The sequence below is a fragment of the Falco biarmicus genome, chromosome 6, assembly GCF_023638135.1.
Source record: "Falco biarmicus isolate bFalBia1 chromosome 6, bFalBia1.pri, whole genome shotgun sequence".
NCBI classification, from domain to species: Eukaryota; Metazoa; Chordata; class Aves; order Falconiformes; family Falconidae; genus Falco; species Falco biarmicus.
The window spans coordinates 4,626,457-4,653,744 of NC_079293.1; the positions used below are offsets into that span (position 1 = coordinate 4,626,457).

Consider the following 27,288-nt stretch of genomic DNA (forward strand, 5'->3'; position numbering starts at 1 on the left):
CTTGAGCACTCTGTAAGGAGACCTCAGACACCTGCAAGTGTCAGTTGTCTGTTGCTATAGGGAAGGCAATATATTCTAAATGAAAATCAGTGAAATAGAGGGTTTGCACAAGGCCTATTCAAGTTGTTCTTTGGGGCAAGACGACACTGAATTTTGTTTATCTTGGCTACTTGAGGTCTTACTTTGAGCTGGTCACCTATTATTTACAGTCTTGTCAGATTTTTTTGTTAACCCTGGGAAGAACCCACTCAATTTTCAGGACACAGTAGGATTCATTTGTTTTGGATCTTCGTCAGGGTCTAAACTAGTGTTTGTTCTCAGAGAGTGTTGACAATTACTAAACGTTCATATCGTCCTGTATGCTCTGTGTCTTTCAGGTTCTGTGTCATCTTTGTCACCTTTGCTTCAGGCTGCTGTGCTAATTGTGCAGCAGGTACAAAGAGGCCTTGGGTTAGCAAAGTCTTTTTACAGAGCCTGTTGGGAAGTTTATGGCCGCTCACAGCAACTGCAGGTTAACCAAAAGGTAAAAGTCTGGCGTTTGAAAGCTTTTCTTACATCATCTAGATAAATGACAGATACCACTTCATGAGGCTAGTTTTGAGTTTCTCTGTTTCCTAAGTACCTGAGCAAGAGGTTGATGAAGATGGTGCTCTGAGAGATGATCCAAAAAATTTTAAATGTCCTCTCGGGCATCTGTCAGGTGATGAAGAGCAGAGGGGTTAAGTGGCATTGGGGCATTTTCTATATCTTTTAGATTCTGAGCCTTTTTTGGCTCCAGTGAAAGCAGTAATGTTCTGCATATAACTTACTCTGTAACAGATCAGTTGAAGCTCCAGAAGTTGGGGTTTTTGGTATTGCATGGTGAAGTACAGTGAATTTCAGATGTCACCTGTACTTCTGTGACATGTTTTTTCAGCCTGGTGGCATGCTGCTGGAGACAGAGGTCAAATGAGCAAGAGTTGTATAAAGACTGGGATGTGCTTATTGAGATATTCCCTGAGGGATAAATACAGTTTGTCAGACATTTTGTAGATAGTGGCTCACTTCTGCAGCATAAGGGATCCAGAGTGGGACTCTGAGGCTTACTTGTTTTTTGACAGCTTCAGCTGAGACTTTGGGATACTAATACTGGTGAAACTATAGCTTGAAACACTGACATATGGAGATAACATATTATACAGTTTAAAACAGGAAGTGAATATTGCTATTTCACTCATGGTTGGTGTGTTTTGGTACTTCTGTAGGTTATATAGCATTTGTAGAACGTTTGGTTTGTAGTGATTTCATAGTAAATACATGTAATTAAAGAGTTCCCTGAGCTATTTTATACTTGAATATATGTTTCATTATGATTCTGAACTGCTTTTTGGTTGGTTGTTGTAGCTTGTGTTAGAATTGGTTACGAAGCATGCTTCATCTCTGGCTTCCTCTGAAACTTGGGGTGACTCCTTGCTAGCAGTGGGACTGTGGCCAGACTCCTTACCTACAGGCCTGTTTGCAGCTGAAGACTCGCTTCTTTCCACAGTCCAGAGTGATGCACAGGTCCTAATGTATTGTGTGAATAGACTAAACCTTAAAAACTGCAGGTAGGCAAGAAACATTTTGTGTTTAATAAATGAGTAAGAAACAAGATATGCATGAACTACTGGTGGCATGTCGTTGTTCCCTGCAAAACTTTGTCCTGAGCAAATTGTGTGGGTAGAGACTGTGGTCATCCACACTCTGTAACTGAGGCTCCTGTTACGTTTCCATGCAACCACTACAAATACAAGTTTAATTAGCGTTTTATTCTTCAGTCCAAAATGCTTGACTCTAGTCAATCTTTAGTCAGTACCTATGACCCATTTTAAGTTGTTAGGAGTAGGGATTTAGCAGAAAACGTGAAGGCAAACAGTGGGTTTACAAGGCAATAAGAGGCCCAAAAATCTGTTCCTTCAGTTTCCTTCTGAGCTTTAAAAAAAAAAATTTCACTGGTTTTAAATATACTAATGATCCTCAGTCCTTCCTGCTTTAACGTAAACAATTATTCCTCAGTTATTTAGGTCCAGTAGCTTCAGGTGATAAAACAAATCTCCTTCAAACAGAGCTGTCTGAAGGAAGTCTCATGTACAGGAGCCATATGCAAGAACTCTTCTAATGATTTCTTGTGCAATATAACTGTTGTTCTCACAGCACTTGTCTAGTATTGTCTGCCTGCCTGCTTTGCTCAGTGACCTTCTGTAGACAGGTGCTGTGGTTTGGTTCCAGTGAATGAACAAGCTGTAGAAGTTAGTACAGAGATGTAATGTTGAAATTGTGAAACCTTAGCTATGTGCTGGTGGTGGTGTTTTGTTTTTTTTTTTTTTTAATCAGTGACACTTGCCTTCTATCTTTGTCTTTTAACTTACTTCACATATCATTCTGGTGCAAAAACCTATGATAATTTCTCAGTGGAATGCTGTGCCTATTCACTTCTGACACTGATCAAACATTTGGCAATAGTGAGTTCATAATAGTAGGTACTCCCAACTGATATGAAGTTGGAAGCTGGCTTTAAAGCCAAATAAAGAAAAGAGGAGAGGTTATTGCATTGCTGCCTTCTTGCCTGAAGACAGTTGTATGCTGTGTAGCTTGACTTGCAAAATACATTCTTTCCTGGAACTGGCAGTTCAAGCCCTAGATTGCTGGATTTCACTTCTTTGTGTTTCAGGACACTACCACTGACTCTGCAAGACCTTCAAAAAATTATGCAGTCCACTAATCCTGAGGGTCTCAAGTTCAGTGCTGTTGAGATAGATGCAAGCTGGATAGATAAAATGGAAGTTCTCCAGACTTCGGTGAAGTTGTTCATAGAAAAGGCGACCAACCAAGATTGGACATTGAGAGTTAAATGGCTTAACTCCTTAGCCAAAAACCTGCCACAGGTGCTTGGTATGTAATTACTTAACTTACCCTTTTGCCTAAGGACTGGTTTATTTTATCTTCACAAGTTGTATTCTGTCAAAACATATAGACCATTCAAATGGTTTGATATGAAACTTCTCAACTATCCATGCTAAATCAAGGGCATTGAGGCTCCAGGGAGAGACAGAAACAGGTTGTGCATATTAGGGACAACAGGAGACTGTGGGCTAAACATCAAGCATGTGTGTAGCTTGTCCTGCTTCTGAATTACAGTTATTTTTGACTACCTCTTGGTCTATGTAAGCAAATATGCCTTTCTTATCACTTTTTTAAAAATAATGGTACTAAAACCAGTAAAATGCCTGCTGTTTGTTTTGTGTTGAAATACAAACGGTTAGAAAGCCAGAAAACTGCAGAACTGAGATTTTCTGAAGTTGTGTTGCCTGAACGTTCAGGATAGCAGCTGAGATGAGGTATTTTGCTTAATGGCTTTAATTACATTAAACTTGTGGAAAATTTAGACAGGCCTTAGTCCAAGTAATACACTATACAAGGAAGCTAAGTGTGTGAGAAATCTTGGGCTGTATTGTCCCTACATGAATGGGATAGTTCCCCTTTGATCTTGCTGTCTTTCTAGACAGGTGTGTCTATAAACTAGAAAAGATCTAGAAAGTTACTTTAGTGACATGTGCTCTTAGGTGACCTTTGTTTTTTTTCCCCCCAATTAAAAAAAAAAAATAGATGTACTGAGAGAAAGATTTGAAGGCATAAACTCATGGATTTTCATAAGCCATACTTTCGATAGCATACACGTAGTATCACCAGTTTAACTAGAACGCTTTTACTGCATTTATTTCTTTGGCCGTGATATTCTGACTGCTTTTAAGAGCTCTTGGAGCTAATACAAAGTAGGAGCAACCAGCATGTCTGGGGTGCATGCATAGATGAGATTCGGGCTGCTTGGCTGCTTCAGTTGAAGTTATTTTTATTTATTTGTACTAAATGCTCTTTTACACCTGTGTCCTCTGCCTTTCACCTTCAGATCCAGTGCGGATTCAGCTGGAAGCAGGTGCTGTAGCCCTTGGTAGTTTCTATGCCAGTCCCCTCTCGTCTGGAGTCAGTAACATGATCAAGTTGCTACAGCCGACTATGACAGGTACTTCTGAAAAAAAATTGACGTAAGACATAGGTGCTTCCTTTGTTTGTTTTCTGAGCACACTGCAACCCTTCTTAGGGAATGTGTGTAACAAAACAAAGGCTCCATTCTAACTATATGTTGTTCTTGTTGCAAAAAAAGTAACAACAAAGCCACTCTTGCTGTCTAGAACTGCAAATGTGGTGATTAAATACATTCATCCTGTGCAAATTAGGTAAGAGTGCTATGGCTATGAATCCTGACTCTGTATTCCTACAGCTCAGATTTCAGTGATGTTATTGAGAGCAATGCATATATCTACTGCCTTTCTGACCAGATAGGTTACGCATCCTACTTTTTTCCCAGTATTTATTGTGCTGGCCCATATAAAACCTATGTTGAGGTCTATAATTTTCCTGCAGTGTTTTACTGGGAGCTCAGGTCTGTGGTTTCCTTTCCAAGTTTGTTAGATGCCTGAAAGCTACATACAGTGACACTGGAGCCTTTATGCATGGTCCCAGATATCTTGCCTGGAACTGTGAAGGGAAAGGGAGTTGGATCTTAGTTTCCCGGCTGTCTTTCTGGGGACTCTGACCACTGGTTAATTTACTTTCACTGTTCTGTTTTACAGAACCTGCAGTCAACTTAATGCTTTTCTGTTTGGATATCTGGAGTGAGAGGGAGCTTAAGACTCTGCCTTCCTCTTAGGTTTCCTTCTTTCTTTCCCTAATGTTCTTGCATAGGCAAGGTGATTGAGGAAAGTCTTTCACTGAATAACATTTCCACTGCTGTGCTCTGTCTTGTCTGTCTTCCTAGATGAACATGTGATGCCTCTGGACCCAAGGTGGAATATGCAGTTCTTGGATATCATCAGAAATTCGATGAACTTTGATGCAGAAATGGAACACACAGATCAGCTTCTAATCCTTTTGAAGTCTGTAGCAAATCGGTGGGTTAAACAAGCCACCTTGTAAAGACTGCCCATTGACTTATCGGTGCTGTAGAAATGCTTGTGGTATCTGCTGAGTATGTTCTTAGGTTTTGATAGATGTCATCTAAAATGCCAGGCCTGAGGTTTTTTCCAGGTATTTGTGGTTTTTGCCTCTGTCTTCTGTAGATTCAGACTAAAACAAATCACCTAATACAGGGAGCAGGGCTCTCCATATAGGCTGGAGTAGTTCAAGGACCAACCAGAACTGTGGGATGAAGCATAAAAGAGGCAGAAACAGCAATGTGAAATTTGTGACCGAAAACTTAAATAGTTGCCCTGCTTTTTGATTTGGACTGATTTTCCTAATAAGAGCAAAAAATAGCCTGATTTTGCAATTACAGTACAAGGAAGCAGTTGCTCACATGTACTACAGGTGGTGGTGGTGCATCTGTTCAGTAGCTCAGTACTTTTTCCTTCCTGGTGATTGCTGAAGTCAGGAATCTGCTGTTTGTGAAGCTTGCTTCTGCAGAAACCATATTCAAGCAATTAGTTATGCTGCACTTGATTCTTGTTTCATAATACAGTGAAATATCAACTGTCACTTTGTAGTTCACCATCCCCGTAAGGCAGAGACTTAAAAATGGTACTGAATTTCTAACGACTTTATTTTTTTTATTCAGGGCAGTATTATTTCTTGACCGAGAAAAAAGAAGCTACACCGAGAAGAATTTGATTACCAGCAAGAAGCCAAGAAATAGTGTTTTAAGAATGTCTCTAGATTTCCACAAAGGTGGGCTGATTTTTTTCACTGTTCCTTTTGGTTCTATGGTCAGTTTGAAATATAATTAATTTGCACTGTTATGAAATGTGTACTTTAAACATGATGTGTCCTGAATGTGTAGAGAAAGTTTGTGTGAATTTAAAGCAGTGAGATGAGAGTTACTCTGCTGTGTAACACATTGTTCTTAAATAAGATACATCTTACGTTACATGTAGCGTTTATGTCCAGCCTCTACTGGGTAATGAGTGAGTATCATTCCTCTCTTAATTCTAAACTGCAGGATGATGGTGGAGAAAAACTGGAATAGCATTTTGTCTTTGGCTAATAAGAATAGCCAAGTTCTTCAGACATGCTTTTGTGCTAATCCTCTTTCTATTTTTTTATGTAAATTGGATGTTTTACTCCTAAAACAAAGGGGGGGAAATCAAGCAGTGAAGTTAGTGCATTGCATAGAAGCAGTTGGTCAATGCTTCCCTCGTTATGGACTACTCTTCATTAAATGCGTAGGGGTTAATAGAGGATTGTACAAATAATGAAGGACTACTTTTATTACTTCAATTCTTAGATCTTTTCAGGTGGTTCCGCACACCACCCAACCACAGAGAGCATTTAGTGATCAGAAATTGACCCTTGTGTCGTGTGATGTGGCTGGAACACTCAGTCTCTCCCTTTCTTTCCCTCTTCCCCAAAACTCAGATCCAGGAAGTTACAACTGTCTTCCTCATACAATCGTGGTCAACCTTGCTGCTTTCTTTGAACTTTGGGATGCATTTGCATTTCACTGGGTGAAGTCTACTCAGGTGGCCTTAAGTGACGATGACATGCATGATGTGAGTAGGTTTTTTTTGTAGTATTTTTATGCAAGTCAAGTGACATGAGATTGTGTGCACCATGCTATTTTTAGTTTCAGGGACCACTGAGTACATTGCAGTGCTTCTGTTGGTATTCAGAACATGCCTAACATCAGTGTGTCAGTGACTGTGTTTGTGCTCTGTCTTCTCATTTCTTCTGTGTGGAGTGTAGATTTTTCAACCTGCAGATATTTAGGTGGGAATTATCTTTCCTAAATATAGACACCTGGGACATAGATATCTCAAGCCTTCTCTGCCCAGTTAGGATGGTATGAATTGTGTCACAGAAGTGCCAGTTACTCCCTTTACCATCAGTGGAGAGAATCCACATCTATCTCAGAGAAAGATACCTGAACCTGGATAGCTGACATGTAGGTCACAGGGGTGGTTTGTTTCTTCCTCTCCCTTGTCAGATCATGAAGATAATTTTGCTGCGATCTGACAATGTCATTGTAGACTTGGTGCACGGTTTGCTTGGTTTTGACTTGTGTAGTTCCACCTGCCAGTAGAGCCATGTGGTAATTTTAGGGAGCTATAGTTGAGTAGTGGTTGTGTACAACTAAATACAAAGCATGTGTGAGTCTGAAGTTAATGCAAGTGATGGTGTGTTTGCTTTTTCTCTTGCTTGAAGTACAAAGTATTCTGTAACACACAGCAATGGGAAAACTATAACCTTTCTGGCTTCTTGTTAGATTTTATACTGCTTGTTGTGGCGTGACCGGTTCTGGGCAGTCTCTGACACCCTGACAGTAGATTCACCAGGATTGTCACTTTTGTCCCTGCACTGGCACTGGGTTATGAAGCATCTAATTGACAGAATTCCTCAGATGCTTATTGGATCAGACCAGCACAAGTGAGTGGTTTTGATTTGTGTTTCTGTTAAATGTATGTATTAATTACTCTTTTCTTTAGTGTTATAGCTAATTAGCTATATTGTTTACCATTAGTGTCCAAGTTGTGTTCCATTAGTGATACAAGTATGTTAGATTAAATAGCTGTTCATCTTTAAAATTCAGGTTTCTTAGCATTGGTCTTATGCTTGCGCAAATGGTCTTCTAGAATTTTTACCCCTTTAATAGAAGGATAAGAGAAGGGACTTTTGTCTCTTTATGCATCCTTTCGTGTTGTTTCTCAAACTTCTGAGTTAACTGTGGCCTTTTTTCTCTCCCCCCCCTTTCCCTGTGTGTTTTTTGTTTGATTTTTTTTGTTGTGTTTTTGTTTGTTTGTTTTTTTTTTTTTTTTTTTAATCTGCAAGGGTTTCCAAGGAAATTCAATCTGTTTCACAGCAGATTCAGAGCTGCTTGGCCAATCCTGCTAGCATTTCTGCCAATATGAAGATATTGCAGAAGTCTCTAGGAAGACCTCTTCCTTTTAAGGTATTAGTACTCTGTTTGCAAAAGATTTGTATTTCCAGCAATATGCAAATAATGCTTTAAAATGATCATAAAGATTTACAGCACTTGCTTTCCAGGCCAGCAAAAATACATTCCTTTTGGACTAGTTAGATTAATTAAAAAACCAAATTCAGCAAATGTTAATGTACATCTTTTTTGTGAAATATAGCACTTTATCCAGATAGCATAATTAAGAATAGAAATGTCTTGTATAGATAGCAGTTATTCAATATAGGGTGGTGCCCAAGAATAAAAATACTACTCCTTGCTCTGTTCTGGAGACTTGTGAATGGTCAATATGCCGCTTGCTTATTTAGGAACATAATGTGTGTATAGAATAGATAGCTGCACTTCCTTTTATATAGCATAAGATGGGGCTGCCTTATGACTTGCCAAGACAAGGCCTTTTACTTTGACAGGTTTGATTTTTTTTCTTATTTCAGCAATTGTTGTCAATCAATTAAAAGAAGAAATCTTACAGTAAAATTTTCTAAAGAATATAAATCGCTTTCTAAAAGCAGGGCACGAGTAGTCATGTGGGCTGCTGATGTTGGCTGTTAAGACCTAGGGTTTTATGACCTTATCTCTCAAAGATAGTCAGCTATTCAAAAGTGCACATAGTTACTTCGTGGGACTCTCAAGAACATTCAGTGCTTACTGAGAATTTTGGGAGATTTTTCTAGGCATCCAAATGTATTTAAATTGCAAGTGGTTTACACACAAGTGGAGTTTCTTTTAAGTGATAGTAGCTACTGAAATTTTTATTACTTTGTGTATTTACTGCCCTTAGTTTAGGTAAGTTGCCATGCTGAAGTATTGTTTGTCTGCATAATCTGTGTAGTTTCTTCATGAAGGAAAAATAAACTTGGCAAGTAAGAATTGTGGCAAACTATTTAAATTTCTTTCTTCCTACTTTATTGAGTAGGGCTAGGAAAGAATTATTAAGTTGTTGCAAGTTGGTTTATATATACTTGTACTTCAGTTGAAGTAATTTGAAATCTTACTTTTGACTGCAGTCACAGATCTTGTTCATTGTTCTGTTAGTGCTGCTGAAACAAATTGTTCTTTTCATGTTTCCAGGATAAACTGGGCATGGAATGTTTTTCTCAGTTAAAAGTCCTCAGCAAACCACTTAACATCCTGGAGCTAAGATTGGCCTTTGGAGAAAGTAGATGGCAGGAAAAAATGTGCTGTGTGAAAATTGCTGCTGCTGGATGGAAGGTGAAGAAAGCGTTACTGCAAGCAGATGGCCTGATAATTAGAGCCAATCATTTAGAAGATGTTAGTCTGGGTAGGTGACACTTTTGAAGAGCCTAACAGGATTATTTCTTCCATGTCAATGGTTTTTTTTAAATATACAAATGTAAAGATTGTGACATGTTCACTGGCAAGAAATATAGTACATGCATTTATGTGCCTCTTACACTCTGTCAAACAGGTCAACTAAAGATTTTTTTGAAAGCTGTGCATTCACAGCTGAGAGCAGAAGGAGTTACCTATGGTCATTCAGAGGAAAGATTTACTGAAGACACCATCTCCAGTCAGTTAGACCCTGCCTTGTTAAACCAGCTCTGCAGTAGGGTTCAGCTGTGGCCTGCAATGGAATACATAGGTGTGCTATGGCAGTACAGACTGACAGCAGATTATGTGGCCAAGGCTTGTGCAAGAAGGTAAGAAGGTTGGAGAAAGAAATCCTATATTCCATTCATGAGATCCAGAATCTCTAGCTAAAAGCTGCAACTTTGGTGTTTTACATCTGTATGTAAATCTGCATGTGTACATATATGATGTATCTATAGCTGTGTCTATATGCATATATATGTATGTCATGCACACATAAGCTTATATATTTATGTATATAAATTCATATGCACTCCTTGTCTGCATGCAGAATTGCAGCTGGGCAGCTATAAAAAAGTATCAGCAAAGGAGTAGTTTAGTGTTATATCAAAGAAGTACTGTACTGCTTTTCTAACTTCCCTGGTGCAACAATAGGAACGCTGATGTCCAGGACCCTTTGACTGAACACATTACTATCCAGCAATTGCTTTATTAATGGATGAATGGGTTATAGCTGGAGTACAACTAAAACCTTTTATGTAGTAAATATTACATAAGTATTTCCAAAAGGAAAATACTAACATTTGCCTTTTAATGAAATAGAAGAGTCTTTCATATTAGGAATTAATATGAAGGTGTTTATCACAGTGTTGCTGGGGGCTACTGTAGAAAGTCTGAATTGGACTTCATGATGGAGAAAGTATACTGGTATGCATGCTTCCTTTCATGTAAGCTACACACATATACTCGCAGCTTAATGTTGTTTTAAGGGCCAAGTGTATTTATTTTTTGATTGTTTGACCGTTCCTTAGAAGAGAGCTCTTAATTTATGGATTTCAGTGCAAGTAATTTTTTGTGCAGTGAGACTCCTAGAATCACTGATGCACTCTTGAATTCAGCAAAGTTCTGATTTTCACAAGAACTATAAGGCTGGATGACAGTTTGTCTCCAGTTGTTTTGCATGTTTTGCTGAACATGTAGCTTCTAGCTGCAGAAGATTGCACTTCTTCCCCTTTTTGTTGTCTTTAGATTTTGCCAGTTTTGAAGGATGCGAGTGTTACAAGTATTGAGTGCTTGTTCTTCCCCAGTGTTTAGAATGTTGTCATTTTAACATCTCACAGAGTCTTTGTTATTGTGGCTTTGCCTGCCATTCTCAATTTGGTTTTCTATCCAAATTATTTATTTCATGTGCCCTGCTTTAGGCATTATTTAGGCTGTATTTCTTTTACCTTCTACAGGGAGAACGGCTGTCAAGAGCTACATATATGTTCGGATCTAGTTGAGCTTATAGCTTTTTCCCTGAAGCTGACACCAGCTGCTTCTCACCAACTGTCTGGACTGTGGTACTTGTTGCACTTCCATGAAGTAAGAACAAATTTCAGTTTAATTAGTCTTGCAGAAGTTTTCAAGTAACTCCTCAAAATAGGTCTACCTCTGTAACTTTTTTTTATTTGCAGTCTTTCTACTTGTGCCTGACACTAACTGTTCCTTCTTTTAATAAGAAAGGTTATTAACTGTGAGCCTGCAAAAAATGTTATGAAAACACAGCACTAAAACATAAACAAAACACAACAAAATCTGAAATAACATAGTTCTGTATGATCTAGTCTGGTCATATTGTTCCAGTCATCCATATGTGACCTAATGAAAAGCAGGAGATTGATTGAATGGCAGGTGCCAGCCTAGTTGTATCTATGCATTCAAAGTAATTTTATGCTGAAAAATACTTGCTTCTGTTCCTGTGCTTCTATGTTATTTTTTTCAAGTCTGTATTGCAAGTCAAATATGCAGAGACAGTTATTTGATGCATTTTCTGTAAAGCACGTGATACACCAGAGAGATTCTGATCAATTAGTGTTTAGTTATGCTACAGTAGTGGTTTGTATTCCCACAAAGCTCAGTAAACCAGCAAGTTCACTTCTAAATGTTTCAGAGCAGAATATTGAGTCACTTTATCTGTTTCATGCTTATGCAACCTTGTGTGTTGTTACAAAAGGTTGCGCAGTCATATACTAGAGGCTGTATTCTGAAAATTTGTTCTGTAAACATGCTGCATATCTCACAGACAGGAGGCAGTGCAGACCTCAGGATGTGTACTCCTTGTTGAGAAGAGATGCAAGCAACCACTGTGAATTTGAAAAGGATCTTGAGGAATATCTTGTACTATCCCTACCGAAAAATAGTTTCATACTTTGTGTGTGTGTGTCCATCCTTGATTCTCTGTTGCTCCCTGTAAATTATTCTCAGCTCTTAAGTTTTTCTCTCTCCTTAGATATCCCCTGAAGAAATATCTGTTCTGTCATCTCAGCTAGTTAATGCTGCGTTAGCATCCTTTTGGAGCAGTACTTTCACCACAGACCCAGACTACTGGTTGACTTGGAGGCCGCTACCTGCAACAGAGGAAAAGAACTTTTCTAAATCCAATATGAACTCTTCTGTGAAGGTTTGTCTCTTCTGACCTAATCAAACTGAAGGCTGAAACTCTTCTATTAAATAATTCAACAGCTTTCTAAAGCAATACTGTAAGTTCTAGCATAGTCAGTGCAAGTTGTATCTGAACAATCTAACTCTTAATCTCTTAATTTAGGGCCCAGGTATTTTGACCCGAGCCGTTTTCTCAAAGTGCTTCTTTGAAATTCTAACTAGCAGCAGCAAGACAAGCCAGTGGGATGTGAGTGGGCTTCCTGTTCTGTCATCATCCCATGTGACACTGGGAGAATGGATGGAGAGAGCACAGCAGCTTAATGAAGTCAGCTCAGCACTGTGGACCAACCTGGCTGTCTCTTCAATAGCAGATTTTAGGTATTGAGACCTTTCTTCCACATATATGTTATTTAAGTTGAGCATGTTAGAAGAGCTTCTTTATCATGTGTAAACTTTTCTCATTCCTTTTCCTCCAGACACACAGATGCTAGACTACAAGGAATAATGCTAAGCAGACAACTCTCTGCCCTGGTAGATCTGGTTCCAATGGAACTTCAAGAAGAATTCTTGGAGTGCTGTGAAAAGCTCTACCTCAAGGATCCTGTTGCATATGAGTACCTTTCTAAGATACTTAGAAGCCTCACCGATCAGGAGTTACTTCCTAAAGAATTCCTGTTTCTCCTGCTAACTTGCTTGCAGCAGTTCTTTGGGGAAGGGCTTAAGGAGTTACCAGAGACAGCTTGGCGTGGAAGCCTCTGGGTGAACATTGGTTTGGTGCAGATCCAGGTGTGGCTTCCGCAGACCAGGTTTGATCCTGCTGTTAAAAGAGAATACAAGCTCAAGTACGCAAAAGAAGAGGTGAGCATGGATCTGAGTTGGCTTTTACCTCTGTAATGTATAAAATCAACACCAAGGAGTTTGGCTTGGGTGTTCTTGGGAGAATCTTTGGTTATGATTTTTAAACTGTACAGTTAGAACTTCTTTTAATGTTCAAGAAAGTGATGTACCTACTTGGTTACCAAAACCAGAACCTCTAGAGAATGGTTTATTCTTTCCTTTTTAGTTATACCAGCTTGAGTGTGAATGGAAAACAAATGATTTCTCATCCCAGCTGCACACTGGAAAAACTATTGAAGATGAAGCAGTCAGCAACTATATTCATCCCCATCTCAGGTAACATCTCTGACACTCAGCTCTTTTCTTTTAGATTGGAAATTTCATCTTTGGGTGCTTGCACTCCAAAGCTTTTCTCCACAGCTTTGTAATTTTTGTGTTCTGTAGAATTAAGAGTTTCTGATTTTGAAGTATGAATTTGCAAACTGAGGTGGTAAGGACAAATACAGAAGCTGTTTTCTTTATTTGCAGTGACTAAGGAATTGTCTGTATGCTTTCTACTGCTGTAAATACAGCAGTTAAAGCAGTGGCCTTTCACATCTTGATAAAATTGAAGCTATGCCCGGAAATGAAAATAAAGCCATACATCTAATCTATGGTCATGTCATTAAAATGTGACAATGTTATCAACAAATTAAAATGACATGGAATATGTACCTATCACTGTAACTCTTCAAGGCCGTGATAGATGCCAGGGCTATTTTGCAGAGTTCTTGGACTGATTGTATTGGGTAGAAATCTCCAGATGTGTATTTTAGCGACAGCCTTTGCCTGTGGTGCTGTGGATGGATGAAGTTGCTTACCACATAGTCCACTGTTGACATTCAAAATTTGTAGCCATTGTTTTGTTGTTGGGTTTTTTTGGTTTATTTTTGCTCGTTTTTTTTAATCTGAGGAACTTGAGGAGGAAATTTGAAGTGAACAGAGATTTCTCCTTTGTGCAGGTTTCCAGATGTTCCTTGCACATGGAGATTAAAAACTGGGTATTATTCATGATTTTCCACTATTAATGGAAGTTCTTTATTTCATTATTATATGCATGGAGCTACTGATAGTTCTGTGCTATTGCTTAAAGAGAAAGATAGCCATTGAAAACAAGTTCTGAATGGCTATTTTACCAGTTGCTTCAAGCAATACTACTTTTTCCTTAATGCTCACAGAGCTGTCAGGTCACAAGCAAAAAAGTAATTGAAGTTTCTTTGAAGCGTTGGCGGCGGGGGGGGCATGAGGGAAGAGGAGAGAATTGCATACGTATGCTATACAGGTGTCACTTCTTGCTTTTCCTTATTTGCTGTTTCACACAAACTAGAAGAATACTTCTGAAATTTTTTATACATCTAACTATTATGTTAGATATATATGAACATCTTTATATGAAATACATTTGTAAGTCTAAACTGATCAATGTTATTTTTTAACAGACTGTTGCATGAAAGAATGCAAAGGCTGAAGGAGCAAATAAGCAGTCTCTCCAGAAAAAAGGCCTTCAGGCCTCCAGCTCCACCCTATGACTGCTTATACCAGGAGGCACACCAGTACATCAACAGCATAGCACGGGTTTCTTCAGTCCAAGATCTTTTAGCTCGCCTTCTACACTTCCTCCGTGGGGAAAGACCTAAATCACTCCAAGCAGTACAAAGCCTGTTAAATGAAGAAGCATCTTGGCAACAATCACACCATCAGTTTAGAAAACACCTGGCAGAGGAGTATGCTGCATTCCCTGATGCCATAATTCCACTGCAAGCTGCCATCTTACAGTTGCAACATGGCATGCGATTAGTGGCTTCTGAAGTTTATGCAGCACTCAAAACTTTTGTGCGTCCAGCTGATCTCACCAACCTCCTTACTACTTTGTTGTCATTTCCTTCAGTTGGCCATGCTTTCCCCACTTACTTTGCTCATGCAGAGATTTTATGCTCGGTGAATTCAGTTGAGGTCCTTCGTGGACTTAAAAAGTTCTTTTTGAAGCACTCTGAAGGAGAACCTGAGGGAGTAGAGCAGCCTTGCCCAACTCTGGAACAGCTCCTAGTGAATGCTTTGTTGCATCTTCGCTGCCATGTACTATCCAGAGGAGAGATGGACCAGAAATCTCTGCAGCTTTTTAGACACCTGTGTCAGGTAACATCCAGGATTCTTGCACTGAACTACCTTGTCTCTTGTACAAGAAAGTGGGTCTACAGGAGGACCACAAAAATTATCAGAGGGCTGGAACACCCCTCCCATGAATAAAGGCTGATAGTTTGTGATGTTCAGCCAGGAAAAGAGAAGGCTCAGGGAAGACTCTACTGTGGCTTTTCAGTATATAAAGAGGGCTTACAAGGAGGACAGGAGACTTTTTACCAAGGCTTGTAGTGATAGGACAAGGCACGGCAACAGTTTAAACTGAAAGAGAGTAGGTTTAGACTGAACATAAAGAAGAAATTTCTTACAATCAGGGTGGCAAGACACTGGCACAGGTTGTCCAGAGAAACGGTGGATGCCCCATCCCTGAAAGTGTTGAAGGGGCAGGTTGGATGGGTCTTCAAGCAACCTGGTCTAGTGGAAGATGTCCCTGCCCATCTACCATCTCCCCCACAGGGGAGTTGGACTAGATGATCTTTGGAGGTCCCTTCCAACCAAAACCATTCTATGGTTCTACTTGATAATTGTTAACATAATGTTCTTAAGATTTTGGGTTATTTTTTCCAATGAATTGACTGGATTAACTTGTTTGGGTTTATTAAGGCATAAAATCATAGCCTGTAGTGGTTGCTAAAGATTTTATTAGTTTAAAAAAAGCAATAAAAGCCAAAACCACACAAAGGAAGACAAAACCAAACTTTGCAGGGAGTTTCTTTGTAGAATGGTTAAGAAAGGAGACTAGAATGGCCAAGGACTCTGTGGCATACTCTTCTCTGTGCTTTCTCCCCTCATTGGTTTGTTGAGAGGGAAATTCACAAATCTGCTTTCAAGATAGATTGCTTTGATTTGTACTGTTGTAGACTGTAGAGGAGGCAAGAGCCAAACAAGATAGATCCTGCCCCTTCGATGAAATATGAGGTGATTTTAAATGTTAACGTGTGTAAAAGCATGCTGCTTTATGTTTCCTTAGGCAATTGTAAATGAATGGGATGAACAGGAACGCCGGGCCCAAGAGCAGGAGGCAATGGAACGCAGTCTGTACAGATACAGAAATAAAAGTCGTGGGAAAGGACGAAGTGAGGAAGAGGAGGAAGAAGAAGAATTTAGAAGAAGATTTCCTTTTCATGAAAAGGTAACAACTGTAACTCTGTAAAGAAACAGAAAAATAAGATCTAAAATAGCTCCTGAAAAATACATGCTGTAAGTAAAATGAAGTGAGGAATGAAATGTGTTTTCCTTCAGGCAAAAGAAAGATGTGGGGTAGATTTTTGATAGAAAGGTATTAACTACTGTGCTTTTAGTTTATTTGACCTTTTGGTTGTAAAAATGTTTCGGAACTAATTTCCAGACTTGAACTGTACTGTGGTTCAGGTGAATAATGCCCAGTTACTGGGCATATAAATTGACAATATAATTAGTTTGTTGTAAAATTCTGGAATTTGTTTAATTTAGCAGGTGAGGTTTTATTGCCTATGAAGACTAATCTCCTTGATTAAATAAAGCTGTGAGATTTTTTCAGATTTAACTAGTCTGCATTACTGAATGACTTCTGAAATGTGTCTTCACCAAGCAATGTTATGCAGTACAAAAATCCCGGAGACAATTACACGTGTCATTGTGATGTTAGGGTGTAGTAGTTCAGGTCTTCAAGCAACCAAACAGCGTTGAGCTGGTTTATCAACAGATAGAACTTGTGCTGCTTTTTCTGAAAGAGGTTTAGTTGGCAGCAGCTCAGGGATCACTGTCCTGCACTCGTCTGCTGTGGTTATGCCCTGCATTGTTCGGTTCCACCCATGTTCTGTTTCAGACTGACATCTGAGCTGTGAGGCAGACAGTGTATCTATATAGTGCCAACTCCAAATCATTAACATATTGTTGCAATGTTAAAAAGTGCAAAAAGGGAGATGGGGAGAGGAGGCATTAAAGGAAGAAATAATTGACTTTTGATTATCATGTAATTTGCAGGACTTTGAAGATATCACAGCTGAGCCAAGCCTAGAAGAAAAAATGGAAATGGAAGATCCATCGGAAGATCAGCTGGAAGCCGATAGAGCTCTCTTGTCCAAGACCTCTATGCAAACAGTAATGATGGTTCATCAACAGTTGTGCTTAAACTTTGCTCGATCCCTGTGGTATCAACAGAGCCTGCCTTCTTATCAAGCCAAACATTATATCAGTGCCTTTATTTCCTGCTATCAGACTGGTGCATGCCTGGTGTCGCAATTCTATCCTTTAATTGGTAAGATCTCTAGCAATATTTCAGATGTGCAGGTCTAGCTTTGTAATGATTTGTTTTAAATTAATTGTATTGCAGGTCATGAAATAGACTTATTATGGGAAAAATGTACAAAACCAGATTTTCTTTTTCCAAAGAATTTGCCCCATGTTCAGAATTGTCTTGGTGGAACGCTTTGATTTTTTTTTTTATTATTATTATTACGGGGGGGGTGGGGGTGGGGTGTGTAATTCCATTTGTTAGCATATGACTAACACAGTTCAAAAATAAATTGAATGCTAAGTGAAATTTTGTTCACTTGCATCTGCATTATCCTGTGGAAGATGATGCACTTGAAGTTTCCCAGAAGTAAAATTTGCAATTAAATTCATAAAATAATTGGTTTAAATGAAGCTTCTATAATTTCAAAAAAGGCAGTGTTTTTGGTTTTGGGGTTTTTTCCACCCTGAATTTTGGCACACTTGATGTGTAAATCATTATAACAATGTGCAAGACCTCGGGATCATCACTTCTGAAAGAAGCACTTCTGAAGAGCTATACTTCAGTTCTAATCTAATAAATGTATATGTGTGCAGTTAAGAAGCCACAGATAAGGGCTGTTGTTTCTACAGTAACTTATTTTTGTGTTCATACCTGAGGTGTAATATATGCAATTTATTTTTTGTGTTTATGTTGGATTATTTTTTCGCAGTGTCTTGGTACTAATACTGTAGTAAATATCTCCTTAATGTGAATTTATGCACAGAGGAACTGTGGTCTTCTGACAAGATCACAGCCCACCTTTAGGATGCTGATTTTACTTTTATATGAAAAACTGATAACACAGAGAATGTAAACTTTTAAGTATGTCTACCGTATTCCATACTCCCATCTCATTGTTTGTGTGGCATATTCTTCTGTCATTGTAATACATAACATGCTAAGGCTTGGGATGCAAGAGAAAAAACACTTCATCTGTTGGACTGGAAAAAGAATTAGTAGCATGTGTGATGTCTTCCTCCTTCTGCTTACTAGGTTCCGAAATGAATGATCGCCTTTTGGGAAGCCAACTTCTAGTTAGCACTATTCTTCGCAATACTTTTTTTGAGGAATTAACTTCAGATCTTGTGCTGCAACAAGATAGCCCGTATGATTTCTACCAGCATCCCAATATTCAGCAAGTCCGGCAGTGCCAACCTGTACTTGATAATTTTGCTAAAGAAGTAAATGGGCTATTGCAGGAATGGCCAGAGCATCCAGTACTTGTACAGGTAGAAAGACCTCAACAAGTGTTTGCGGGAAACTGGAGCATTTTATAGTTGCATTTGTGTGTAAATGCGTATAGTTATGCATAGACATGTGCATGTATACACTTGCCTAGATGTTATCTGTATTACTTAAGCAGATGTTTTGAAGCCATACCGGTTTTTTCTTAAGAGGTATTAGGTACTTTAGCTGTTCTGTTTTAGTTATGAAATGTTAAGCAGTATTCACCACCTACTCTGATCTTACAGTTTTAAGCAATCTTCAATCTGCCATACCTCAAAGAGTCTTGAGGTTTTTGCTGTTTGGGCTCCTGGTTTGTTGTTTTTTTCCCAAAATGCTTTCATAGTGCTTTGAAATGGCTATCTTTGGTCCCATTTATGGGGCCTGTGTGACCCTCGGGTAATTTCTTACAGTAATGCAGAAACTTAAAATCAATTGGAACTCTTTGTATTAGTTCCGTTGTGCTCCTTCCCCCGAGTGCGCTGGCCTTCACTGAACTACTAAGGTGCTTTTATACTAAAATGAGGAAGAAGTTTATCTCATGCAAGGGAGGGTTATGCTAATACAAATTAGCTTAACTTTATGACTGCTTCTGTTGAAGATCAGTTACTATAGGTTGAATGCTTGTTTTTTATTCTGCAGCTTTTAGTTGTCATGGACAGAATCCGGAGTTTTCCACTCTCTAGTCCTCTCTCAAAGTTTCTGAATGGCTTGGAAATTCTACTTGCAAAGGCACAGGTAAGAAAAGAGCTAAGGGGAACTTATTTTCTCTTCTGTGCTTCCTTATTTATATTGGTACCAATATAAAACCAACTGAAAGCTGTCTGACTGCCAGGACTTGGGGAAGTGAACTTGTTCCATGTCGTAAGTTTAAGGAGTTAAGAATGTAATCAAGAATAATGCATGAGTCTTGCCATGTAAAGACCAATTTCTGGCTTTGTATAAAGGGGAACTTTTGTTTTTTTCAGGACTGGGAGCAGAATGCTAGTCGTGCTCTGTCCTTGCGGAAACATCTTGATTTGGTCACACAATTGATTATTCAGTGGCGTAGATTGGAGTTGAAGTAAGAACTATCCTTCCCTACTGCTTTTTCTTAGAGTGTAAGCTTCTGTCTCTGTATGGAGACAAATTCCAATGCAGAATTGTCTTAATCATGAAACATGCTTTTCTGTTTATATGGATGTACTAGTAACAATGTGGGGATAAACCTCACCCAACTAGCAGCTGTACTGGCTCAGGATGAGCATGCCCAGCCCATGATGACCCTGTGTATATGCCTCAGGAGGATTAGAAGCAGGACAGATAACTACAGTACTTCAGTACTACAGTATTTTCCTAGTGTTTTCCTGTTTTCATCCTAGGGTTTGGTGAGCATGCAGTGTTTTGTCTGTTTAACAATCTCCGTTAAATTTGATTTAAAAATTATTTCCAGTCTCCTGTTAAGACCATGTAAAATTTTTAGATCCACAGTGTGCCACAATCAGTAATTCTACAAGTCTATCTCAAGTTCTGTGAAAAGAAACTTTTGAACCTGGCTCTGACTGGTTTTGTTCTGCTGTCCGTAGTTCCTGTATTTCTTCTTTCACATTTAATAGTAGTAGCAAAACAGTGATCCTCAAGAGTTGATTGTGTATATTAAGCGTGTGTGCAGATTATTCCATCCTGTAAAATTTGCCTTTGGTTTAGTAGAAACAGCGAATAAAGTTTGTGTTGTTTTGGAGCCCAAGCTACCCACAATATTTTTGCTTTATTTTTTCTTCTCTCCACTTCCTTATTGTTCCCAGTTGCTGGTCAGTAAGTTTGGACAATATTATGAGGCAGCATGTAGAGAAGTCCACAAAGCACTGGTTTTCAATCTATCAGATGATTGAGAAGTATGTTCAAGAACAGACAGAAGCAAACGTAGAAGGTAAGTGCTGGCCTTATATAAGTGTGTGATGCAGTTCCAGCAATTACTAAGGATGTATAATTAAGGTACTAAATGCCAGAGTTTGACAATGCACTTTCAGATATAATTCTTCTCCTCTTTGCCCTGCAATAAATTCCATGACTGCATAGGTCTTCCATACAGAGTGACCTTTGCTTGGCATTTATTTCTGGAACCACCATAGGGCCAGCATTGTAGGTGATGTAAAGAAAAAAGATGTCTGAATAAAGCATCTGAAAGAAATTAGAACCATGGTAACTTTATGTCGTGCATATATAAGCATTTCAAACAGATTTGGGGGGTAGGCCGCCTCCATCTGCAGCTGGAAAAGGAGTGTCTTTTTTTATTTTAACTGCACAAAACATAATTCATATCCCAGCTAAACTGCTCTTAACATTTTGTATAAAGCCTAAAAAATTTGTGCAGGATGTTTTGGTACATACTGTTCCTAACAAATCTGTCTGCAGGTGTGCACATTATGTAAAATAGGGGAAAGAAAATAGGTCTCAGTCCCTTGGCGCCCCCCCATTTAATGAAATGGTAAAGATGAAGGTAGTGTCCTCTGGCATGAGGCAGGGTTCCTCCAATCTCATGACTGACTAATGCACTCACTTGATGAGGTTCAGGTGCTTGGGTTGTTTTATACGAAGTGAACAGCATGTCATTTTCCATAGGTAATGCTCTAAAGACACAGTGTTCTCTACCAGATTCTTTTAAGATCTATTTCTGTCTTCATGATTTTGTAGACTAAAGGAACTAGCAGTGACTAATTTGTAGTATGGCTCATCATGACCAAAAAAGCCATTCATTCATAGAGAACAGCAAGTATTCTTTACATACTTGATGCACTCTGACATTGGACATGTGACTGGCTGCCTCAGCTGCTATCTCACTTCTGCCTCTTGTCTCCTCTCCTTTCTTCCAGTGTATTGCTTGTTGGTTTTACTTATTAAATTAGAATTGTTCCTTTCCTATTTTGTTTTGAGCTTTTCCTAATAGAGATGTGACATCTAGTTGGATGTTTACAAAGAGCAGACAAAAATTTTCATGTAGAGTTGTTTTGTTCGTTTGTTTTTCTCCCACTTCCCTTCTAAATTTCTGGTACAATGTTCAGGAACTGAGCAAATGGATCTGAAAACACTGGTCAGCACACTACAAGCTTTCATTGAAGGATCTACTCTGGGAGAGTTTCATGCACGACTTAAAGCACTACTGGTTTTCCACTGCCATGTCTTGCTGATGCCTCAAGTAGCACAAAAGGGTAAGTTGATAGCATTACATTTGTTGAGTCTTTTTCACAACAACCTGACCGTCAGGTATTCAAGACTTTTCAAACAGATCACTAAGCTCATAAATACAACACAAGCCTATGCTGCTGTTTCCCATTTTCATGGAGAATGCTGTTGGTCAGTTTACCCCATCTTTTGGTGTTGCTAAGCTTCATGATTAACAAAAAAAAAAAAAAGGGATGCATTTCTCTTCTTGATACCAAACAATATTCTGTTGTAAAAGAAGCTTGTTATTGTCTATCCCTCGTAGATGTTCTGTGCAGCATCTTGTGGAATCTACACAATTATTATAAGCAGTTTTCAGAGTGTGTTGAGGCCAGAATCACTGAACTTCGTCAGCCTATAGAAAAGGAGCTTAAGGTAAAAGGAAACTTTGGACAATATAGTGATCTAGTCAAAGGAACAGTGGAGGAGATATCTGAATTCATATATAGTAGCTCTGTTAGCCACTGAAATCCCTACTATACATCACACTTTCTTTGGCAAGAATTTTTTTCTGAGGTGGGGGAGGGGGGAGGCATTGGTTTAAGTCGCTAATGTTTGGTCAGTCCCATTTAGCCATGGAGGTTTCAACCCAGTAGTGAAGCCCCTTTGGATTTCACAATATTTGGCTATGCATCAGTTTTAGAGTAAACACATATTTTAATAGAAGAAGATGCCTATACAATAATTTGCTCACTTATTGAAGTGTTTTGCATTTTAAGACTGCCAGGTCATCATAGCTGATCAGCTTTAAAGATCATCTTTTATATGGAAATACTTCATTGCCTTTATATAAGTAATCCCATTGATTATTTATTTTCCTAACAGGAATTTGTGAAAATTTCGAAGTGGAATGATGTCAGCTTCTGGGCTATAAAACAGTCCGTTGAAAAAATACGCAGGTAACTCGGAGCTTGGAATTAAGCTCCATATTTGGAACCTTCCTTCTAGATGATTTCTCTGTGGTGGTAGATTTGAATGCAGCAATGTTTCTTCTGCTCATAAGACAGTGGAAATGCTTGTTTCCAGCAGCTGAAAGATTTCCAGGATTATATCTGCTTTTCTTTGGTAATTAGGACCCTCTTTAAATTCATGAAGAAGTTTGAAGCCGTTCTGAATGAGCCATGTCAGTCTGCCTTGGTGGAGATTGGTAAGGAGGAGCAGCTGGACTGCTTGCAAAAGCAGGAAGAATCTGAGAACAAAGAAACCAAAGTTCAGAGGCTAAACGACATATTAAGAAAAATTCTGTCTGCTAGAACAGATGTTGCCAAGGTGACTGTTTTCTTTGTTGTAAGTGTGGGAAGGATATTTTCTCTGTGTTCATCTATATGTTGTTTTTCAGTGATTTATGCAGGAAAATCTTACGTAAGTGTCAAATCTGTTGAATATATCATCAACTTTTTGGTCTTACTTGTTCAGTGTTATGAAACACTGCACATGGGTGGGAATGCAGCACAGAAAGACAAGCATGTTCTGTATTGATTTGGCACAAGATCTGTGCTCTAATGTAGAGATGATAGCGTTACTTGCTTGTGTATTGTCTGCACCAATTTGTTACTTCCCTACTAATATGGACCAGGAGTTGAAATTATTATTACCCCCATTGTTATTTTTTTTCTAAACAAGGACCCTGACAGATGATTATATAGCTGTAGAATTTGTGTGTATATAAACTCTAATTAAATATAAAATTACCTTGATCTTGAATCCTGACAGGGGAATGCACTACTTTGTCATACGTTTGCTGCTGGCTGACTACTTGTATACTGTGAACATTTGCCTTGGACTAGCTGATAAGTGGTTAATCCTGCTCCACAGTGCCACAGTTTAGTGGGTGTCTAATAAAGCTGTCCAGCTCAGAGAGGAAGTCAACCAGTTTTCTTCCTGAAATAGAGTCCAGTTCACGTCTGTTGCTTTTATTAATAAGATGAAAAGAGACAATTGTAACTCAGCAGAATTTGGGGGCGAGTGGGAAATGCTTAGTTACTCTCAGGTTCCAAGGTTTTGTTCACTTTGTTCAGACCAGCAGGGTGGCTGATCTTGCTCTTGTCCTGTGACAGTCGGGAGGGTAGAGCGAGGAGGGAGAAATCTGATGCAAATCTAATGTGCTTGGTTATTGTTTTCATGCGTTGGTTGGTGGTTGGTTTGTTTGCAGCCTTGTTACTGATAGCTAACAGGGTTGGTTGTTTCACTTGTTGCAGTTTCACATTATCTTCATTTCTTAGACAAGATGCATGCAAACTCCAACTGAAGAAACCCTAGGGATTAACTTTGGACATGCTGGGAGATTACTTGTTATTTAATAATTGTGCACTGTTTTTTTGTTGTTCAGCAGTGCAATTAAATTTGGGTCTAGTGGAAAGCAAGTGCTGGTGCTCTTACTATCACTAATGCCCTAACACTGCGAGGGCGTTATGGTTTAGGGTAATGTGTCTTTGAGCTTGGAAGGCTGGGGAAAATGACCTGAAGCTATGAAAGAAGTAACGGCAAACACCTAAGAGGTGTAGGATTGTAGCGTCTTCCATTTGTTTGGCTGTTTGCAAAACTAATGTATGCCTGACATGCATATATTGTGATTTCCCTGAAGTTTTGGTGCTGAACTGTTCAAAGGATCACTTGAACATGTTTTGGGGTTTCAGATAAATTTTAGCTGCTGTTTTTGCAGCAATTTACTCATAATGGTCAAACAAGACAGCTTTGAGTATGTGTATATAATTTTTTTTGTTTGTTTGTTTTCTCAGAGGGCCCTCCCAGAAGAATGTCAGGGTGGCATTATGTTTCATACCAAATCTCTTCAGTATCGTCTGTCTAAGCTTACTAAAAAAATGAAGAAAATATGTACAACAGTTACAGAAAACAATTCATTCTTGAGTCTGGTAGAAAATCTTGACCAATTTACAGGTTAAGTAGTCTTGTGATTTCCGTACCATAATTGACCTCTGTAACATACGTAGAACAAATCAGGGAACAGTGTAGATACATAGTTCCCTTCCCAGACTATCTTCCCATGGCTGCTTTGCGTACATGAAATTTTTACATCTTACCTTTCCTGGCTGTCTTCTATACAGGTGGTATCATTGTTTCTGTAGCTGAACTGCAAGATTTAACGATTGATCAGACAGCAGATAAGGAGAAGCAGAAATCAGAGGCAAAGCATATTCAGATGCAAAAGCAGCGGGCTTTGTCAGATCTCTTTAAAAGCCTTGCTAAAACAGGTAAGCTTTGGCTAAAAATGTGCTTAGTTTAAAAGTACAGAGTTCTTAAGCATTTTACTGTTTTTGCCAATACATCTAAACCCACCGTAAAATATTACGTACGTGAAGTCATTGAGCCACTAATATGTAGGAACATCTTTAAGTGTCTCTCTTCCTCTATTGACTATGAGGCGTGGTGTGTTAGCCCGTTCAGATGCCTTCTGTTCTTCTTACATTCCGTTAGATGTACAACAGTAGCTTTTCTGAAATCTGCTTTATCTCCAGTCAGAAGTTATTGCCCAGCTTTTAGAAACGAGAAGGAAGCTCATTATCTTGTATCCATTCTCTGATCCAGAACTGAAATTAAGTTAACTCATTAGAAGGAGAGCCCATCTCTCAATTGATAGACTGGCAGAGATCAGAGTGGCAGCATTGTGGTTGAGCGTAGCTATGATGTGTTCTTACATTACAAAACTTGCAACATGTTCAAAGACTGTCAACATCAGACAGCATCAGGAAAAAAACGTTGAAGTATTTTTTTATATCTTAATACCAACTGTATAAGTGACCTTTTTTTTATATAAAAGAATGAGGGCATAAAAGAAAGCATGTTCAAATGTCATTCCAGGTTTGTCATATCGGAAAGGTCTTTCTTGGTCCCGTTCAAAAGACTGTCATGAAATACTCTACCTACATCCACTGGACTTGCATAGTGCATTAGGTGGAGTAAATTGTACACATGAGCTGGATGCCACGTATGTACACAGTATTTCTAACCCTCAGATTCTATGAATTGCAGCTATAACTTAAAGAATTTATTGCATGTGGATTTAGACTGGGATTTCTGGACTGTAATTCCTTTAGGATTTTACATATTTCCTTCCCTTCTTCCCATTACTTCTCAGTTTGAAAATCTTGTACATACTGTATTGGCATGTACAACTGAGCAAGGGTTTTGGGGAGGGGGCGGGGGGGTTGCTTGTTTTGTTGTGGTTTTTTTTTTTTTTTTTTTAATTTGTGCATTTGATAACTCTGCCCTCAGTTTCATTGTTTCCGTGAATTAATTTCAGTTAGCCCTCCACTGTCCAGCTTTGCCTGGGATGCTTTGCTAGCATCATACTAGAATGTAGACTGCTAGTGATTTTATTGAAGATGAGTTGTAATTTACGAGGATTACTTCATTGTTTTGTCTTCATTGACTAATGGGATATTACAGGAGACTTCAAAGTGGTCATTTCTGGAAAAACTTAGAGGAAGGATGTTCTTTCAGGTGTTTCTGTGCTGTTTTTCTGGCAGCAAGTGATTTTTGTCACTAACACATGCTGGTGGTTGTTTTCCTGAGATGTAAGGGTTTAGTTTATAGGATCTTTCAACAAGGCCAGAATAAAGGCTTCCCTGTCAATCTGGATTTTAGTGGCATGGGGGGAAGAAAAAGATAATCTCTTAAGAGTTAAATGATATTCAAAGATGGAAACTTTGCTCCTGTTGCTTAGGGTTTCCTTAGAGTTTATTTTAGAATTTAAATGCTTTCTTAAGACTATAATACTTGTGGAGAAAATGAAGAATTAAAAGATCAATGTATTTGCAAAATAACAAATGGTAAGCAAACTTGTTATGTTGAAGAGCTGACTTAGTGTCAGTGTGCTGAGGTACTGAAATTACATTACCTTTCTAATATCGACCTGTTTTTTTGTGCTCTGTCAGGTTGCTGACAGAGCTTTCTTCTGCCTGGGACGGATGCCAAAAGTACTTCTATCGGTCACTTGCACGCCACTCTAGACTTCAGACAGCATTGTTAGCACCTGCCAAGGTAAAAACACTGAAGTAAAAACAGAAATCACATTTCTGTTAACTCTATTTTACCAGCTTGGACTCAAATTTTCTAGTAGTAAAAGGATGATGTGAGATAATACTATGTTCTGTAATATGATACAAAATACAGTATTTTGGACCAATTAAGCGCAGCATTTTAAAACCTGTTGTTTTATAAATGAACAATATCAATTCAGTGAACTAAGTTAGTAATCTGTTCAACGTACAGTATCTTTCATCCCAACAGATCCTAAATTGCTACTTCTTGTGCATTAAGGAAAGTCCCAAAATGCTGAATCAAAAAATGTTGGGAATACAAAGCCATGATTAGTTGATGCTCATGAAAAAAGTCAGTTGAGATCCATAGTTGGGCATAACTGGAGTCTAACACAAAAAGTGCAGATATATTTCCTTGCTTAAAAATTGGTCTAAAATCAGTAGAAGGAACAAATGAGTTCTGCCAAATCAGTACCACTTTTCCAGTATTCCAGGAAAAAGGGATCTCTCCCAGATGCTCTTCACTCACTGTGCTTCACCTCTTGTTTTACAACATGATGTTGTCAGACATCACAGCTGATAATGGCCATAAATAATAGAACGTAGCTCTGATCAGTTTTGGTCTGTCTTGT

The 27,288-nt window shown here is 38.7% G+C and overlaps 1 protein-coding gene across 1 annotated transcript in view; it reads left to right on the plus strand.

Moving 5' to 3' along the window:
• MDN1 (midasin AAA ATPase 1) overlaps positions 1-27,288 on the plus strand; it is a 103,859-nt gene that overhangs the window by 51,607 nt on the left and 24,964 nt on the right. The window contains exons 47-77 of the mRNA XM_056342807.1: positions 378-523; positions 1,384-1,586; positions 2,690-2,910; positions 3,926-4,039; positions 4,835-4,967; positions 5,630-5,739; positions 6,427-6,560; positions 7,274-7,434; positions 7,837-7,957; positions 9,056-9,266; positions 9,414-9,645; positions 10,774-10,900; positions 11,808-11,978; positions 12,123-12,337; positions 12,436-12,817; positions 13,023-13,132; positions 14,275-14,971; positions 15,945-16,106; positions 16,940-17,213; positions 18,225-18,460; positions 19,098-19,193; positions 19,424-19,518; positions 20,240-20,364; positions 21,497-21,643; positions 21,922-22,031; positions 22,482-22,555; positions 22,730-22,925; positions 24,395-24,554; positions 24,722-24,868; positions 25,476-25,602; positions 26,552-26,657. Coding sequence (XP_056198782.1) covers positions 378-523; positions 1,384-1,586; positions 2,690-2,910; positions 3,926-4,039; positions 4,835-4,967; positions 5,630-5,739; positions 6,427-6,560; positions 7,274-7,434; positions 7,837-7,957; positions 9,056-9,266; positions 9,414-9,645; positions 10,774-10,900; positions 11,808-11,978; positions 12,123-12,337; positions 12,436-12,817; positions 13,023-13,132; positions 14,275-14,971; positions 15,945-16,106; positions 16,940-17,213; positions 18,225-18,460; positions 19,098-19,193; positions 19,424-19,518; positions 20,240-20,364; positions 21,497-21,643; positions 21,922-22,031; positions 22,482-22,555; positions 22,730-22,925; positions 24,395-24,554; positions 24,722-24,868; positions 25,476-25,602; positions 26,552-26,657 — 5,543 coding nt within the window. The remainder of the gene's footprint in view (positions 1-377; positions 524-1,383; positions 1,587-2,689; positions 2,911-3,925; positions 4,040-4,834; positions 4,968-5,629; positions 5,740-6,426; positions 6,561-7,273; positions 7,435-7,836; positions 7,958-9,055; positions 9,267-9,413; positions 9,646-10,773; positions 10,901-11,807; positions 11,979-12,122; positions 12,338-12,435; positions 12,818-13,022; positions 13,133-14,274; positions 14,972-15,944; positions 16,107-16,939; positions 17,214-18,224; positions 18,461-19,097; positions 19,194-19,423; positions 19,519-20,239; positions 20,365-21,496; positions 21,644-21,921; positions 22,032-22,481; positions 22,556-22,729; positions 22,926-24,394; positions 24,555-24,721; positions 24,869-25,475; positions 25,603-26,551; positions 26,658-27,288) is intronic.